Source organism: Aspergillus neoniger, assembly GCF_003184625.1.
Source record: "Aspergillus neoniger CBS 115656 unplaced genomic scaffold BO87scaffold_31, whole genome shotgun sequence".
Lineage (NCBI taxonomy): Eukaryota > Fungi > Ascomycota > Eurotiomycetes > Eurotiales > Aspergillaceae > Aspergillus > Aspergillus neoniger.
In genome coordinates this window covers 376,739-393,238 of record NW_020291159.1, presented here as the reverse complement: position 1 = coordinate 393,238, position 16,500 = coordinate 376,739, and the positions used below count along the sequence as shown (strand labels likewise).

General features: G+C 48.9%; 6 protein-coding genes across 6 annotated transcripts; 3 read left to right on the top strand and 3 right to left on the bottom strand.

The window, feature by feature from the left end:
- Nucleotides 1–277: 277 nt before the first annotated feature.
- Nucleotides 278–1,041, bottom strand: BO87DRAFT_409264 (uncharacterized protein; the record flags this gene model as incomplete). The annotated part of the gene is made up of 3 exons (XM_025626233.1): nucleotides 754–1,041; nucleotides 493–622; nucleotides 278–344 (listed from the first exon to the last, which is right to left on the bottom strand). Exons 1-3 carry the CDS (start codon nucleotides 911–913, stop codon nucleotides 278–280), a joined length of 357 nt encoding a protein of 118 aa, XP_025476653.1. The 5' UTR covers nucleotides 914–1,041.
- Nucleotides 1,042–1,485: 444 nt separating this feature from the next.
- BO87DRAFT_365693 (DNA-directed DNA polymerase eta) lies at nucleotides 1,486–3,689 on the top strand. Its single transcript, XM_025621806.1, has one exon. The coding sequence runs from the start codon at nucleotides 1,598–1,600 to the stop codon at nucleotides 3,608–3,610; it is 2,013 nt and encodes a 670-aa protein (XP_025476652.1). The 5' UTR covers nucleotides 1,486–1,597; the 3' UTR covers nucleotides 3,611–3,689.
- Nucleotides 3,690–4,298: 609 nt separating this feature from the next.
- On the top strand, nucleotides 4,299–6,587 carry BO87DRAFT_379326 (uncharacterized protein). The gene is made up of 4 exons (XM_025624009.1): nucleotides 4,299–5,465; nucleotides 5,524–5,599; nucleotides 5,652–6,228; nucleotides 6,288–6,587. The coding sequence occupies exons 1-4, from the start codon at nucleotides 4,601–4,603 to the stop codon at nucleotides 6,561–6,563; spliced, it is 1,794 nt and encodes a 597-aa protein (XP_025476651.1). The 5' UTR covers nucleotides 4,299–4,600; the 3' UTR covers nucleotides 6,564–6,587.
- Nucleotides 6,588–8,303: 1,716 nt separating this feature from the next.
- Nucleotides 8,304–8,920, bottom strand: BO87DRAFT_399862 (uncharacterized protein; the record flags this gene model as incomplete). The annotated part of the gene is made up of 4 exons (XM_025625477.1): nucleotides 8,304–8,367; nucleotides 8,447–8,548; nucleotides 8,655–8,758; nucleotides 8,888–8,920. The coding sequence occupies 4 exons, from the start codon at nucleotides 8,918–8,920 to the stop codon at nucleotides 8,304–8,306; spliced, it is 303 nt and encodes a 100-aa protein (XP_025476650.1).
- A 2,700-nt stretch (nucleotides 8,921–11,620) lies between these two features.
- On the bottom strand, nucleotides 11,621–12,543 carry BO87DRAFT_409260 (uncharacterized protein; the record flags this gene model as incomplete). The annotated part of the gene is made up of 3 exons (XM_025626232.1): nucleotides 11,621–11,884; nucleotides 11,998–12,085; nucleotides 12,420–12,543. 3 exons carry the CDS (start codon nucleotides 12,541–12,543, stop codon nucleotides 11,707–11,709), a joined length of 390 nt encoding a protein of 129 aa, XP_025476649.1. The 3' UTR covers nucleotides 11,621–11,706.
- An 834-nt stretch (nucleotides 12,544–13,377) lies between these two features.
- On the top strand, nucleotides 13,378–15,010 carry BO87DRAFT_444006 (WSC domain-containing protein; the record flags this gene model as incomplete). The annotated part of the gene is made up of 5 exons (XM_025628120.1): nucleotides 13,378–13,501; nucleotides 13,552–13,823; nucleotides 13,909–14,013; nucleotides 14,075–14,602; nucleotides 14,664–15,010. The coding sequence occupies 5 exons, from the start codon at nucleotides 13,378–13,380 to the stop codon at nucleotides 14,679–14,681; spliced, it is 1,047 nt and encodes a 348-aa protein (XP_025476648.1). The 3' UTR covers nucleotides 14,682–15,010.
- Between the last annotated feature and the right edge of the window lie 1,490 nt (nucleotides 15,011–16,500).

Sequence of the window (16,500 nt, the reverse complement as noted above, 5' to 3'; positions counted from 1 at the left end):
ACGTAGTACGTCTTCACAGTTCACACACTCACACCCACAGCCCCCTCCTCCCCATAAAGCAATCTGGCAAGAACACTTGACCATCCTTGGCCAGCTGCATGATCGACCATCTCGGTTCCCTTACAGCAACTGGTCGGATGTTCCTTGATTCGCGACCACACCCTCAGAGGGTGAACAGCCACCGACGGACCTAACTAACCGGTCTCTGCGGTCTCGAAGCCTGGCATCTGGCTTCTGTAACACCATCAGATGCTCCCTGTTGCCTTCTTGGGGTTTTTTAACTTTGCTTCGCGCGGCTGTCACCCTCCTTCACACACACACAATAAACCCCCACATCACGCCAACTGTGTCCCGACATGGAGTATCACACACTTTCCCGACCCATTTCAAGAGTCCGACAGGCGACAAGGCGTTTTTTTTTTCCCACCACCGAGGGGTCACCATTCCCAATAGTATAGTATAGTATCAGCATGGCGGTGAGACCCCATGTACCAAGTTTTGGGGACCCATCCTTTGCTCGAATGACATCCGTCCAGGTGTCTACTTTGTCGCATGGTCTTCATAGTGGCTGCATCAACCCTATCGAGTTCGCAGGTGAAGAAAAAGAGGCATACATGCTGTACTTAGTGATCATGCATATGCTGCCTGCTCAAATCAGATCACAGTTAATCTCACCGAAGACTCATGCATTAACATTAATAGTTTGAAAAGCATGAAGCGCCATAGAGATATTGCATTCTCAGTCAGTTTTACAGTCTGCGCGGTCTTGCAGTCTGGAAAACTCAAGGCTATCGAATGATATTGTTGCCTTCATTTGACAACTGACTCGGCAGATGCCACGAGTAAGACATCTAGAGGGGGCAAGAGAATGGGTGCCCGACATTCTGTTTTGTGTTTGCAATGGGAAGATCATGCCAATAAACACTGGCGAGGACCATGTGACCGACCAAGCTTGAGATCTATTGAGAATCTGAGTTTAATGATATCATCCCTTCATCTGATCAGAGGTCCGACATGCACCTCATGACTTCACGTTGATCGTTGGGATGAAATCAACAATTCTCTATCAGTAAAGTCTTTTTATTGATGCGTTATTTGCATTAGCTAAATGATCCTTCCTTGTGTGGTCGGGAACAAGCATAAACACATTTACTGCTCCCTATAGCTATAGCGGTGTCGTCAGTGCTCTGATAGTTCGTAGATTGTAGGCAAAGCGAATAAGCAGCAGATTTGAATTGGAATTTAATCTTGAAAGTAATACCTAGCGTCATCAAGCTAGAACGGTATTCCATAGGTCATCTGAAGCAGAGTAGAAGGATGAATCCAGAAGGAGACATACCAGTATACCCCCGTCGCAGTGTCGATTAGATTGACTCGATCGCGATGCAGCCGTTCGACCAATCTAAGCTAATCCTCTTTGGGAATTGGTCTTCCCGAGTCAACGGTTGCAACTTCAGATCATGGCATCCAGCGCGGATTTCAGCCCGACTTCTTCACAGAAGGAGGTGTCACATCCAAGAATACAGCAAACTGAGCTCATTTGACGTGAAGCCGCTACTCTACGTTCCGCAATGACTATAGCACTACCCTTTTCAATATGTCACGCTCTTCCCCGGAACCCGTCCCGTCGACTTTTACGTCCGCCGATTCCTTGAAGACCGAATCACGCTACACCTATCGTCACCTACAGCTTCTCCGTCAAAGTTCAATAGCAACACCTCTGCGAGTCATTGCTCATGTCGATCTCGATGCCTTCTACGCGCAATGTGAAATGGTGCGCCTTAGGACACCCCGCACGGTCCCCTTAGCTGTACGACAATGGGATTCGCTCATTGCGATAAATTATCCCGCCCGATCCTTCGGTATAACGAGGATGATATCGGCAGCAGAGGCGAAGAAGCTATGTCCGGATATTATCCTACAACATGTGGCCACGTTTCGGGAAGGAGAAGGTGGGAAATGGGCATACAGAAATGATGCGTTCAAGCGGATGAACACCGATAAGGTGTGTCTCGACCCATACCGGGCGGAATCGCGCAAAATCTTGAAGGTGATGAAGGAGGAACTGGCGAGATGGCATAGGGAGCTGGCTGGTGACGAACAGGAGGCTGGCACTCAGTCTACCGTACAGCACGCTGGTCTTGAAAAAGCTAGCGTTGATGAAGTCTTCATCGATCTGTCACCTCTTGTGCACGGTGTCCTTTTTCAACGGTATCCTGAACTGAGAGCTGGACCGCAAGGTGATGACCGAGTCACTCCACTTCCTGTCCCACCTACGACTGCGCTTGAGTGGGACTTCGAGGATTGTTTGATCGATCTGGACGAAAATGAGACGGAAGTTGATGATCCCGACTGGGACGACATTGCTATGCTGATAGGGTCTGAAATTGTTCGGTCGGTCAGGGCAGCTGTTTGGGATCAGCTCCAATACACTTGCTCTGCGGGTGTGGCCAAGAACAAAATGATGGCAAAATTAGGGAGCGCCTGCAACAAGCCGAATAAGCAGACCATTGTTCGGAACCGTGCTGTACAACGATTTCTCAGTGGCTACAAATTCACAAAGATTAGGATGCTTGGGGGTAAACTAGGTGACCAGGTTACCGCAATGTTTGGAACAGAACAAGTGAGTGACCTTCTGAAGGTGTCTCTCGAGCAATTTCGCGCCAAACTGGATGACGATACTGCTGCCTGGCTTTATGGAATCATCCGGGGAGAAGACAAAAGTGAGGTCAATTCGCGGACCCAAATCAAATCGATGCTTTCAGCCAAGTCGTTCAGGCCGAGCATAAATTCGGTTGACCAGGCAGACAAATGGCTTAGTATTTTTGCGGCCGATATCTTTGGCCGCCTTGTTGAGGATGGCGTTCTTGAGCACAAGCGCCGCCCCAAAACAGTTGCTTTGCATCACCGTCAAGGAGCTCAGGTTCGCTCCCGTCAACTTCCCATCCCCGGATCAGTACCCATTGATGAAACATTACTGTTTGAGCTTGGGAAAACACTCTTCCGACAGGTCATAGCAGACGGACGTGCATGGCCCTGCGCCAATCTCTCCTTGAGCGTTGGTGGGTTCGAAGACGGCGTCTCGAAGAACCGGGCAATAGACTCTTTCCTCCTTCGCGGTGAGCAGGCAAAAGCCTCACAACCGAAGAGGGATCTGATGGCTGAAGAGTCGTCGGATGCTCAGCAGCCCGATGAGAAACGCCAGAAGCTGGAAACCAATGGCATCAAGCGGTTTTTCCTCAAGCCGCCGGAGACTGACCTACACCCTGACCAGGATGATCCTGAAGCAGAAGATATAGGAACCGAGCTCAGCGAGCATACAGAGTCAGCCCTTCAGGGCAGAGACCCCTCATCTGAGCTAATAGAAACGTTGCCAGAGGGTTATACCTGCAGTCGCTGCGGAAGCGTACTACCAGAACACGAGAGGGGTGAACATGATGATTGGCACTTTGCCAAAGACCTGGCAGATGAAGAACGACAGGCATCCAGCGTTCCTCAACACTCTCCAGTACCCACAAGCAAACCCGGGGCATCTAATGCTCGTAATAAGGCTAATCGTAGCAATCGGGGTAAGCCAGAGAAGGGGCAGACTCGTCTAAAATTCGGGTAAGGCTTAACCTTATATGTAGCGAGATATCAATATATAGTATACAATCCAGGATCAAGTACAGTCAGATCCTTTGGGAATCAAAAGAGAATAAAAAAACGCTGTGTATGTCACGTTTTATAGTATTAATTTATCACTGATTACTTACTGGTAGCCTCAGGTCGCAATTTCCCGATTGTGTTTAACTCAAGGCACCGATCATTGCACAATATATAGTTTGAAGCGAGTCACAGATTACATGGTTCGTTCCCACTTTAAACAGTAGTAGTAACAACTACTACCATAACTACAACATCAATGGTGATATTTAGCATCTCATCGAAAAAACAATTGGAAACCAACATCGCCAATCATCGATCATATCTACTTTGTTTGAGTTGTGGCGATGAATAATATATCATCATCATACTACTACTCAGCCAACAACATACATTACCGCCAGCTGAACCACGGTTCCACGACTTCGCTAGGCGTTTCTCACTAGTACTCAAAATCTCTACATCATTTCCACATGGCCCGAAGATCTATACAAGCCATTTGAATCATTCATCCACCAGCTCAAAGGATAATGTGGTGGCTCGTATCCAACGAGCATTGGGAAGATTTCTCGGGCAGAGAACCCGTGCTGCAGCATGACATCAGCCGACTCAGCCGCGGGGTCGCTTCCAGGCTGGACTCGCTCGGATGCCTATCATCTTGCAACCAGATATTTTCCATCACTGACATAATAGGACTAACGTTATCGTCAGGCTGATTTTCCTACGGTGGAATGACTTGATCGTCTCCTGCTAGTGCCGTGCTTCTGTCGCATAGCAGCTGCTCCTGCCTCCTGCCTGCTCCGTCGCTCATACAGCTGCTCAGGAACGTCGCACACCAGCCTTAACCGCCTAGCGAGAACCTGCTGTTTACCCTTTACATGTCGCTCCCTGAGAACTCTATTTAGTGCACATATTTTTAGCCATTGTGGCCTTCCTTTATACTTAACAACACATCATGCCTCGACGAGGTCGTGCTCGAGAATACGACGAGGAGGATATGTACGAAGTTGAGCGTGATGTGTATCCACGACGAGGCAGGGATGAGCGTTTCTTCGAGGAAGATATAAGATACAAACGTCGAGGATCGGAGGGACTACCGCTTGACAAACTTGAACGCTTACACCTGGAAGCTCAAAGAAAACCGGAGATGTTACGTGAGCCTCATGGCTATCCTCGTGATTTAGCGCCACCAATCCTTAGGCGTGAGCCAGAAGACCTTGAACCACCTCGTGAGAGGCCGCGCCGCTTGAAGAAAGACTGGGATGAACCCCCTCTTCGTGGACGGCCTCGTTCGAGGGACAGGGATCTAGAGGAAGAGATCACGTTTCGCGAGGAAACGGATCGAAGATACACTGATAGCGAGTCTGACAGTGATATTGTTCTTGTGCCGAGAAAAGAACGACCGGTGCATCGACGCAGGTATGAGATTCCAGAGGTCGCACCTAAGCCACGCAGTCGGAGTCTTCTGGAGGAAAGAAGACTGCGAGAACTGGATTATAAGCAAGGTGACGTGCGGCTTCGAAAGCCCGAAGTGGAGGAACACCATAGGAGGCACCGCAGTGGCCCTTTCTATGAGAGGTCATCGCATTCGCGACACAGGCACAGATCACACCGACACAAAAGTTTAGATGATGCTGACGACGAGCTCGATGAAGAGGTCGATGAGGAGGAAGTCTCATTCTGGGACCCTAGGGAAAGAAGACCTGAGCGAAGTGTTGAGGAAAAGGAGATTATCTTCGAAAGACGGGAAGGGTCGTCATCTCCAGAAATTGCAATCCCTAGAGTTCCATCGCCGGGGCACGGTAGACCTATTCGTGATGGTAAGAGTTGTTCTCTTCCTTATGTATCCCAGCATTGCTCATTCACATTCATTCGTAGGCTTTAGAACAAAGCCTAGCATGTCTCGGGCTCATAGCCCTGAAATCACAGTTACAGAAGCAGAATTTCGCGAACGGTATGTCTGGACAAGCCATATCCTCAACTATAAGCCGCTCACCCTCGAATAGTGAGAGACGCCGGAAAGGACGACGGGACAAGGAGGAGCTCCTCATTCTTCGACGAGAGGAAGAGGAATTCCCTCAACCTCGGCGGGAAAAGGTTGTACCTATCGACCCTCCGAGGCCTAGGTCTATGGAGCGCGAAAAGGAAAAGCTTACAGTGATACGGCGGGATGGTAGCCGAGAGTCGCTCGTCGAAGAAGAATTTGAAGAAGAGGATTACTACAGGCTCCGTGGGCATCGCACGCCTCCTAGGAAGGACATTAAGACCATGAAGGAGCTGGATATCGTCAGAGCCGAACCCAAGGAAGAGAAACGGACTGAGATAGTGACACAAGAAATTAAGCCTTCACGATACGGAGATCGTGAGTCTAAGCTTGTTGTTAAAGACGTGAAAGAGTCTGACAATATCCCGGAACGACAACCTGGGCGAATAGGACGACGATACGTTGGACTCAAAGACCGTCGTGACGGCCTTTGGACGGAGATTACGAAGGACCTGATAGTGAGAGAGGCCCTTGAGCGGTCTGGCTATGAGTATGAGGAGACCGAGTCCTTCTATTACATATTTTCCTACCTCGAGCAGGCATGTTTCACTTTTCTTTGTGTGCCACCTGTCTATCCCCTACTGACAGACCTGCATAGAACGACGTCGACGCACTGATTGAGCGCTCGGAAGAGATTCGGCGTGCGCGCCGTCGTCGAATTCAAGAGATCCACCGCGAGCGAGCATCTCTGCCTCGTGTAGCTGCTCCTCCTCCACCACCTCTGATACCTGCAGCCGAGAAAGCAGCGCCCCTGCTTCTCGACAACCAACCACCACCTCCCCGCTTCATTCGGGATGAGCGGAGAAAGAAGGAACGGGATCTGGTCGTCGAGGGCAACCGCTGGAGGGGCCCTCAGCGCCCAGGGCGGTGGTGAAACAGCGGACTTTTTTTTTTTTTTGTTGGACTTATACTACAGCTCCGATATACCCTGGTCGGATGCAGACCCGAGTCTGTTTGGGTTCCCAGATACCCGTGTTGCCGTTGTTGTTGTCAGGTTCCAGACCACATCATAATTGTCTATATACCCTCACCTTGGATGAAGCAATATATGAATAGTATCTAGTACCTTGCTTGATTGCTTACTTGCTAACTAACCACCTAAACCAAAGACAGTAAATCATAAACAAGAACAACAACATTTAATCAAAAGAGAACCAACAACAGCCCCAACCCATATCCACTAAGCAATAAAAATCAACCAACACAATCGCACCGTGCTGCTGCTGCTGCTGCTCTCGCTACTTACTGCTGCTGCGCCTCACCCACAACAACAACAAGCCGAACCAAGCCAAGCCACGCCAACGACAACAAGCAGTAGCAGTAGCAGCCCCCAATCCCATTCCCTCTACTTACCATTCTCGCTTGCAACCCGTCTACTACTACCAGGAAAGAAATAGATTAAATTGAAACCTAAGTAAAAAGCATAGCATATACCCAAATCAGCCTCACAACCCGTCCATGCAGATGATCATGCATTACGGAGTAAACACACACATACTTGTATCTGTATGTATCTACAGGGATGAGAAAATGTATGTACCTTATGTTTCAGAATTTCGGGGATTCGGCCCCCGTTAATTTGACGAGTCACATAGGATTTCTTTTTTTCCTTTCTTCTTTTCTTTTATTTTTTTGGGGGTAAGGGTTTGGTTTGGTTTCTGGAGGAATTTACTGTATGAGGTAGGAGGTACTTGGTTTTATGTGTGGGTTAGTAGTTGGTTTCTTTGATTAATGATGGGGATTCGAGGGATGGATGGGAGGACGGGGGGGGGGGGGGTTCATGTGATGTGTCTATTTACTATTGTTGCTATTAATTGAGCGGAGTGGTATATTTAGGGATGATGGGTGTGTATGGGTGTGTGTGACTACTTGGCTATAGGGCTCTCTGTCTTGCTCTGGCCTTACTTCTCGGATGATATAGGATATAATAAGTTCTAAACATGTCATGTGTCAGTGCACTGTGTATGCGTGCGTCTGTCCTAGGAAGTGTAAACATTGATGAGTATCCCATGAGTAGATAGTACATCTATAAATAAACCCAATAAAGAATCCGGTAGAATGATACTGCATACTGTGAATAGCAGGTATAGATAGACTGGTGTACGTAGTAGTATCGATTGACAGCTATATCTCCACTTTCTTAGTAGGTCTGAGAGTTATTCTTGACTGGTCTGGTAGATAGGAAATAGTTAGTCAAGCGAGGCAGCCCTTCCGGGCTCCATCGTAGGGAATGAAAAGGTGGTGCTGCTATTGTTTACCGTTGACCAAAATTAGGACCGGACGGAGGAAATTGCCAGGAGATGAAAATTACGCCGCTAGAGTAAATTAAGTGTCCACCAAAGGGATGGCCGATGTGCTACTATTTTTGTATGGGTGGATTCATAGTTGATTGATTGATTGTTGTTTGTGCTTGGGTCTTTGTTGTTGTTTTTCATTTTTCTGTGGTGGTAGATGGGAGTATAGTGTTGTTTGTTTATTGAATCATCTAGCAATGTTAGAGAGTCCTTTCAACTCAATTTCCCCATATGTGCACACACTGAGGTCAGGGGAAATGGAAAGATGCCTGCTGACTGATGAAAAGAGAGTAACTACTTTCAGAAGGACCGCGCCCCGCTTACGAATCACGGATCGGCATGTGACTAATCAGCTCACGCCCTGGATTCCGTTCCGGTTTTTTGCTTCGCTCCCTTCAGCCACATTGCTTTTGCGGGAAGAGCGATCATCGTGATGGAGTCCTCCACATGGAGTAAGTAATACCAAATGCCGATATTAAGGATAGTGCGATGGGCACTGGGCTGGTTACGGCCCGGCAAATTCTGTTTGCGTGTGATTTGGTAACCTTGCTGACATTGCGATAGTCTGATCGTGTCCCGGGTTGATTCTGATGGCTGCACCAGCCACACTCGGGTTCCATGGTTCACTGGCACACTATATTCCCTTGGTACCGCGATATCAATGCTATCACCCCCTTGCGGATGGCTTCACAGATAAGGCTAGCGATCTGGCTGTCGCCCGGTCGGCATTGCCGTAGTTCCCGTGAGGGTACCCCTTCATATCTGTTATGAAAGGCTAAGAACGAAGGGCATTCCGCTGCGAGTCAATTCTAGGCCAAACTGTTCAGCTGCTCATGCCATCATCATGCGGCTCCAGCAAAAAAAGGAATAGTCTGTTTTCCGATCGACCGTATAGTGGAAGTACTGGGTACAGAGAGACGGTCCCTATCAATACCATAGGGTGACCTAGACGAGTGCTGAACATGCCCCGCCAGGTAGACAGACAGTAGTCCAACTGCAAACCATATGACCGGGAGTTTTGACTCGATCGAAGGCACCACAAAATAGTAGTGTGATAGGAAGGTAGAACCTGAAAGGCGGGGTTTCAGAAATTTAAGTTACTGGCGTCATCCTCGCATCGCCTGTCTGGGTAGATGGGCTTTGCACAGCTCATTGGCCAGATGACAAAAATGCCAATAGCTTAGCACTATCGACGGTGCAGTAGTTTAGTGCAACTCCAGGGATATGGGTGCATGTCCGGAGCACCAGGCAAGAATGTGTCTAGCGCGTTATCATATGCTGTTCCGTACCGTTAGCAGAGTCGGAAGCACTGCTATCGAAGGATGGGGTTTTAATCACTCTAAATAGAGAGCACAGCCAGACTTCTCGTTGTCCCAAGCATATTCTTCTGATCTGGCTCAAAACAGGCGATCTCATGTCCGCTTGGGCGATAATGATGAGGCTTGCTGACAGGGGCAAAGAATTACGGGAGGGCCGCGGGCACCATGTTATGTATATATCGCAATAGGACCCGGCGATGATCGATCGCAAAGCTTGGAAAGCCTTCGATACCAAGCCGAATATTGTCGATCTTTTCTCATCGTTCCTGTAGATGAAGGAAGACACGACTAAATAAATATGAGTAGTGTATACCTAGCCTTCCCAGCAATGCGATCGTTTCATGGTCCTAGCGATGAAGTCGCAGGGTGCAATGCAACAAATTCTCCGTGCTACCTCGCAGGAAGTGAGTGCAGTGATGCGGATGCCTTGCTGCAAGCAACAGAAGTACGCAGACAGGTGAGCAACACCTTGCTGCCTAGTGACTCCGGAGGGAGCCCGTTGGCCCCATGCCACCTGTTTACAGGACTGAATCATCCCCGAAGCTCTTCACCGGAAGTATACTTTAGCTCCCACGATGATGGACCGAGTCAAGCCTAAGATGTATGTGATCATGATGTCGGATGGCAGCATCTGAGCGACATGGGTTGTTTATGATAGTGCAAAGCTTGTATGGCAGCGGCCCAGACGAGCATCCAATTGCAGGGCGTGCCTGTGCCATGACACGAGGTTGTTTCCTAACCGTGGAAGGAGCTGGAGATGCGACCGCATGATTTGTCACTGCCTAAGCAAGTTGGTTTCGATTAACTTACTAGTTAGCTTGTTAAGTTAACACCTGGATCTGACCAACTTTCGGACATCCGTGGATCCTATGGTGGACATCCTTGGGAAAGTAGACGGGATAGGCCGGCTGAAACCGTCGGTCCACCACTTGTTATCTCCTTTCTCTCCCAGGGACGTATTCAACCAAGTTTACCATTGTGGTACTTCACCTTTGACCCTTTCCCTTACCTTTGAGATTCGACTTCGTTCCAGCCACGGCCAGACCAACAGAGACGCGACAGGGCCAAGCCCAGAGGCAGCGGGAATAATTTACATCATACGCGGGAATCGGGTCAGCGCACCACCGATCCTGCCTTCTAGACCTCTCCTTCCTGCCGGGTTGCAACTCCACTTGCTGCGGATTCTAAGACCAGGAGTTGTCCTGTGCGGTGGCGAGTGCCGTATGATTTGTTTGTTACGTATCTTACCTTGCATATCGGGTTTGTTACTGTACCCTGTATAGTCAGTGTGTATCTTGTGTATTATCTTGCTTGCACTAGCCCAGAATAGTCCTAGTTACTATCGCAAGCTAGACACTAAAATAGTCATCATCTCCTGGGAATTGTTTTACCCCCACCATTAGTCTGGTAGCTAAGTAGTAGTGGTGATTTCTTCTTCCTCCTCCTTCTCCTCAACAGGCAGCGACCGTTGTCACTTGACTACAAAGTAATTTCTTTTCATCATCCACATACATAATTTCTTAACACAGTAAATATTGAAGATTTCCGAAAAAAAAATAATAATAATAAATATTCAGCAGTTGGTCGCACGTCTTCTTATCCTTCAACCAAATCAATGGTGACTGCCTACGTATCAGGTACGACGACAGCTACACTGGGCCACGCAGTGCTGGCCCAGCCACAACCAATCAACGGTTCAGGATCTGCGGCCGTGGCCCTGTCTCAAACGCTGAATACCTGGCTCGGTTACAAAGTGGCTGAACCGGTAGATCCATTTTCCTTGGGTACGCTGTAATATCCAACATCGATGCCCACTTGGTGGCTCCATATCTACGGTCGGGGCGTCCTCACACAGCCAGTAACACTTCACACAGGAGCTTTTCCAAGTGCCCGTCCGCTGTGTCAGACAAAGTGACGCAGGCAAGAAAATAGGCAGCTAAACCCCTCCTGGTTGGCTTCGCACCGGAATCCGATCCAAGTAAGCTACAGTTGGCAAGGAAGGAGAATAAGCAACTAAGCCAGAATTTGTATCTCTCTCTCTCTGGGATGGGAGGATCGCGGCCCCATGCAAAGGATAGATAGTGGTTTCAGACTAGGATTGCGTTGGTCCTGAGCTTAGAATTTACAGAGAAACAGATACATACATACATACACACACTCACAGTAGGCAGACTACATGCCACTGATCACAAAGATAGAGTTTGCCTTTTTTAATGAAATTGTTTCGTTTCCTTTGATCAAGTCACTTTAAAGGGCGCTCAGCACCTCTTAGATTCTGAAGTTTTGTTTGCATGACTGACCGACCGTACTGTCCATTCTTTATGTGTTTATGTTTTCAATTTAATCACTCTCGCTATCTTCCACTCTTTCTGCCCTTTTCTCCCTCCCCCCCTTAACAGCCATTTTACAGTGGGCTTCGTTGACCTTTGCAAATATTTTCTCTTCTCTTAACGTGGTGGCGCCATACCGTAAGCATACTGTAGGAGACTCCTAGCAGATCGGAATTTGTATTTTGTCCAGGTACGAGTGTAGACCGATTCTTACCAAATACGTGATTCGGGACAGGAGTGTCAGCTTGCCCACTTGGGGAAAATACCACTGACTGGGGGCGAGAGTGAACTAAAGATACTGCGACCAAGCTCCTCCTGGTGAAAAGTAAACACAGGGTCAGTATTCCCCGTGAGCGTTGTCATACACGTTGGCGGAAGACTTTTTTAGAGTGCTTGGTGGCATTTGGCAGATCCCATCATCGAGATAGAGAAAGAAATGCTTGACTCCAGCCCCTCCCAAAAAAAAAAGAAGAGTGTATCCGGGTGTACCAAGCACAAAATCGGCTGGTAACAGGTAAAAGCGACGGGAGGAATACTCCGTACAGCGACGCGTATGGACCCGACGGTTGGTTAGCCCGCTAGACCCGATGCGGCCAGCGGCCCACTGCAAAGCGGGTAAGCCGGATTTTTATTTTTGTTCTTTTTTCCTCTTGTTTTCTTTTTCCCCATACTTCATACATAATTAGTACCGTTACCTTCCTTTCCATTTCACGATGATATACCTCCTCTTTCTCTCGCTCTGCTGCTGCTCGCACCCACGGAGAACGTACTCCGAGTGATAATTTACTTACTGACCTGGCCCAATAATTTAAAATTTCCAGGTGCAGGTTTCTAGAACGGTTACTGGCAGTGGCCACGCTGGTGTGGAACATCGGGACTAGGCCAGCCTGATTCCGTTTCGGTATTCGCATTTTACTCACTCACTCTTCCTTACCACTACGGCCTCTCCCACTTGCAGGCTTCCCGCTGGCGTCGCCGTAGTCTAGTCCACCTCTCCTCCTCATCCATTCCCATCCTCTCGGGCCTGCTCGACTCACCCCGAGAAGATTTGTCTTTCTCCAACCTCAATTGTGTCTCTCTCTATTACCTCTCCTCTACCATACTTACCCCTTTCCACTTTCTTCACCTGCGCCCCGAACGCAGCACCACCCCTCGTTCTCGCCATTCACACTCCTCCCCTGGTCTTGGTTGGAGGGGATGATGCCGATTACCTTCTAACCTTACCGGCGCTGTGTTGATCCCGTATTCCCTCCAATGTCTGGTTCGGCGTTCCCTCGCAGTTGAAATCGCCCCTTTATTGAACCGATTCATTTTTTCATCGTTCCTAATACGACACTAAATTCGCCCATCTGATATCTGGTACGTATTGATTCGGAGTCGAGCTTGCGAAGAGTTATCTGGGAGGTCCGTGGCTGATCGGCATCAGCTATCTTCGGTCTACCTTCACCTGCGGGACGTCTACCCGAATCTCCTGTCGTTATAGTACTCGCTTCGGGCACGGGCCTGACGGATCAATTGTTCGACTGGCGGGCCATAGCAGCGTTCTGGATATTCGCCATTCTGATACACTCGAAAAAGTTTTCAAACCGTCGGTGGGGAGCTCGGCCATCTATAAGACACCTCCATAAAGTGGAAGCCTGGACCAATTGAATTCGGCATCAGAGCCACCTTATAATCACCGTTCGCTCGCACACAATCGTTGAAACGCCAGGAGCTCGTCAACGGATACGGTCGGAATTTTCGCCATGCGGGCCGACTTCCTTCTTCCACCATTGCTTGGTGTGATTGCCTTGCTTGCTTGGCCTGTGTCGGTCGCATCCTCTCTCACCTACTGTTCTTCGGTAAATACAGGCTCCTCGCAAGCAGCAAGTATGTGATATTCGTGGCGTTGTCATGATCCGGTCACTAACCTCATGCAGACGAAAGTACCTACCAGTCCAATGGTCTTTGCGAGGACCACTGCAGCAACTATGCGTTTGGTATTCTTCAGGGATACGACTGCTGGTGCTCGAACATTGTTCCTAATGAAGCGACCAACGTGAACACTTCGCAGTGTAGCCAGGATTGTCCCGGTTACCCCGATGATAGCTGTGGTAGTACTTCAAAGGGCCTTTACGGTTACGTTGAGATCGTTGGACATCAGCCGTCCGGAACAGCAACCGTCTCTACGACGTCAACATCGTCAACCTCGGTCAGTAGAGCCCTTTCCTACTCGTTCGGAGTCTTTGGGTCGTGATTTGCGCACTGCCGATGTCTCGACTCGCCAGGCATGCTAGCCTTCCATGGCTGAACGTTTCCCGTATGGTCCGTTGCCTTGCACAGCGAACGAGTTTGTTGACAGTGTTGCTATCAACTGTGCCATGGCTGCTTCGGTCGCTGAAGTGCGCAATGACCTGCCAGGTCTCAATGCTTATGATATTGAACAGGACTGACCTTTTCCAGACTTCATCATCATCTGAAACTACTGCTGCTACGACGACGGGAGAATCTGTTGCAGTCACAACCGACTCTGGGGTGGTCAAAACGGTCACAATTCCCGCTGCCACAAAAGCAACTTCAACGTCTGCAGCGGACAACCTTTCATCCGCAAAGAGTAGCGACAACTCTGGTATGAGCTCAGGAACCATCGCTGGTGTTGTGGTAGGCTCTGTCGGTGGTGCCCTCGCCATCCTAGCCTTGATATTCGTGTTGTTCTTCGCGAAACGCAAATCGCGGTCGAACAGCCCAGATCCAAGTGTACAGTCCATCCTGCTGGATGGAAGACAAAGCAAAGGCTCACAGATGAGTTTTATGAAGGGCATGTTTTCCGACAATCATAGTCATACCTTGTCTGCCGGGTCCGCTGCCAGCCGCTTGCCGACGTTTACGGACAACCGCATGAAAACCGATACCGTTCTCTACGCGAATGGCCGCCGAGATAGCGATGTCTCACTCCAGGATAATGAAGATTATTCTCGGCCTGTGTTGCGGGTCAGTCCCCATGTTTTCCCTATCGTGATGTCTGATATTGGAACGCTAACACGTGACGCAGCTCACGAACCCCGATTAACGGTTGGGTGTCGCAGAACCCTATCTCTTCGTGTTTTGCATTTACATCTCCTATGTATTTCGATTTGCGTGTTTCGGCGAAAACAGCGGTGTTATGATACCCATTTGTCACATAATCCTTGACTTCCTTTTCATTCGACTACAGGAGAGACGATGGACTCGACAGCCCCACCCCTCCGACAAAAACCCCCACCTCCGGTGTTTCGATCATCACGATGTCTACGCGTCATGCATCCTCACGGTGGTGCGTTGGGTAGAGGGGCGGGGAAGCTAAAAAGCATATAAAACGGACCCTCATTCGCCTTTCGGAGGTGGAAAAACATAGCCGCCTGGCGGCTACAACAAAACTTACTACGCAAAACCACGTCATCAGGCGCGGCTCTTCTCAGATTCCATCGATTCTTTCCCCTGATATTGTCGACCTCCGTGTATATCGAAGCACAGGGACCTGTGCTACAAGCTGAAGTACATACTCTAATGGATTAACCAGAATCCTTCCCCTCGCTCTTGTTTTCCTACTTCGAACCTCTTTGTCATCTAGCCCCTGTTTTTCTGTTTCATTTTCATTTCCATTTCCATTGTCTGTGTTTCTATTATTACAAGTGTCAGGGTTACATGGAGCGTCATTTGAAATTCGCATGAATGCATTGAAAGATTGGTCGGTGTGAGATATGTCGCTATCATTGGGTTCAACCTGTAATCTTACCACGATGGAGCGAAGTTGTTCTGATAGCGAAAGATGCCGTGCATCTACACTAATGATGTATTGCAATGGGCTTAGTACCGGACCGAATACTAAAGGCATCGATCTGTTTCCATACATACTATTCCCTCCACCTGTCCCATACCACTTCCACAAGGTTCTATGATCTATCTATCCATGGTCCCTCAACCCCATCGTAGCGGGCCCCAGACCCAAACCCCAGCCCAGCCCAGCCCAACAATCGAATCTCTACCGGTTCTTTCCAAGTCGCGCCGGGTCTAGAACATAAAGTGACAGCTAAACCTTACGACGCACGGATTACCCGCTCCCGCGCCCAGTTCGAGATCTATTCCAGTGCCAATCAAGTCTGCCTAAGCCACACGTCGTTTTTGCCACTTTCCACGATCACCTACCTATCTAACCTTAGGCTATCTGTATGTACGGACCCACGGCCTGGAACTATCTACTTATGCTGTCCGGGTACCTGCATTGCCAATGAAGTTTTGCCACCTAGTAGTTAGTTTCGGGTTTATGGGGTTTGCGTGGAGATAGCTAGTTTCTGATTCTTGAATACGTAGACAGGGATGGGGCGTGCTTCGTGTGCCGTTTTTTACCAATGAGTCGTGCGTGTGTAAATGAATCTGTGAAATGAATCTGTGGTCATGGACGTCTGGATGTGAGTATTGTCGGTGGTTCTTGTAATATTGGTTTTGTATGAGGAGGGACTGTGATTAACTTTGCCTGGTTTCACAACAGGTCTGATATATCCAGGGCGTGCTCTTCTGATAATACTTTCCCTTCCCGGCATGTAGTTATCTGCAGACCATGACCTAGCCAGAAAAACTGCCACGGACAATCGTTCTTGGATCTCAGCTGCTGAAAATTGATAGATCTTTGCCGACTGCGTGAGAGGGTCGGACAAGTATGGGTCAATATCTGCACAACACTGCCAGACTATGTCCTTTTCTCGGGGATATAACCGCCAAGCTTCCCAAAGAGGCTTAATCAGAGGCATCTTATGTTGAGCAACGTCTTTGGAGATCTCTTGTGGCAGTCTGGGCAAGATTATCGACATACTAGCCCGAGATATCAACTCCGGGGAAGAGCCCCAATAACG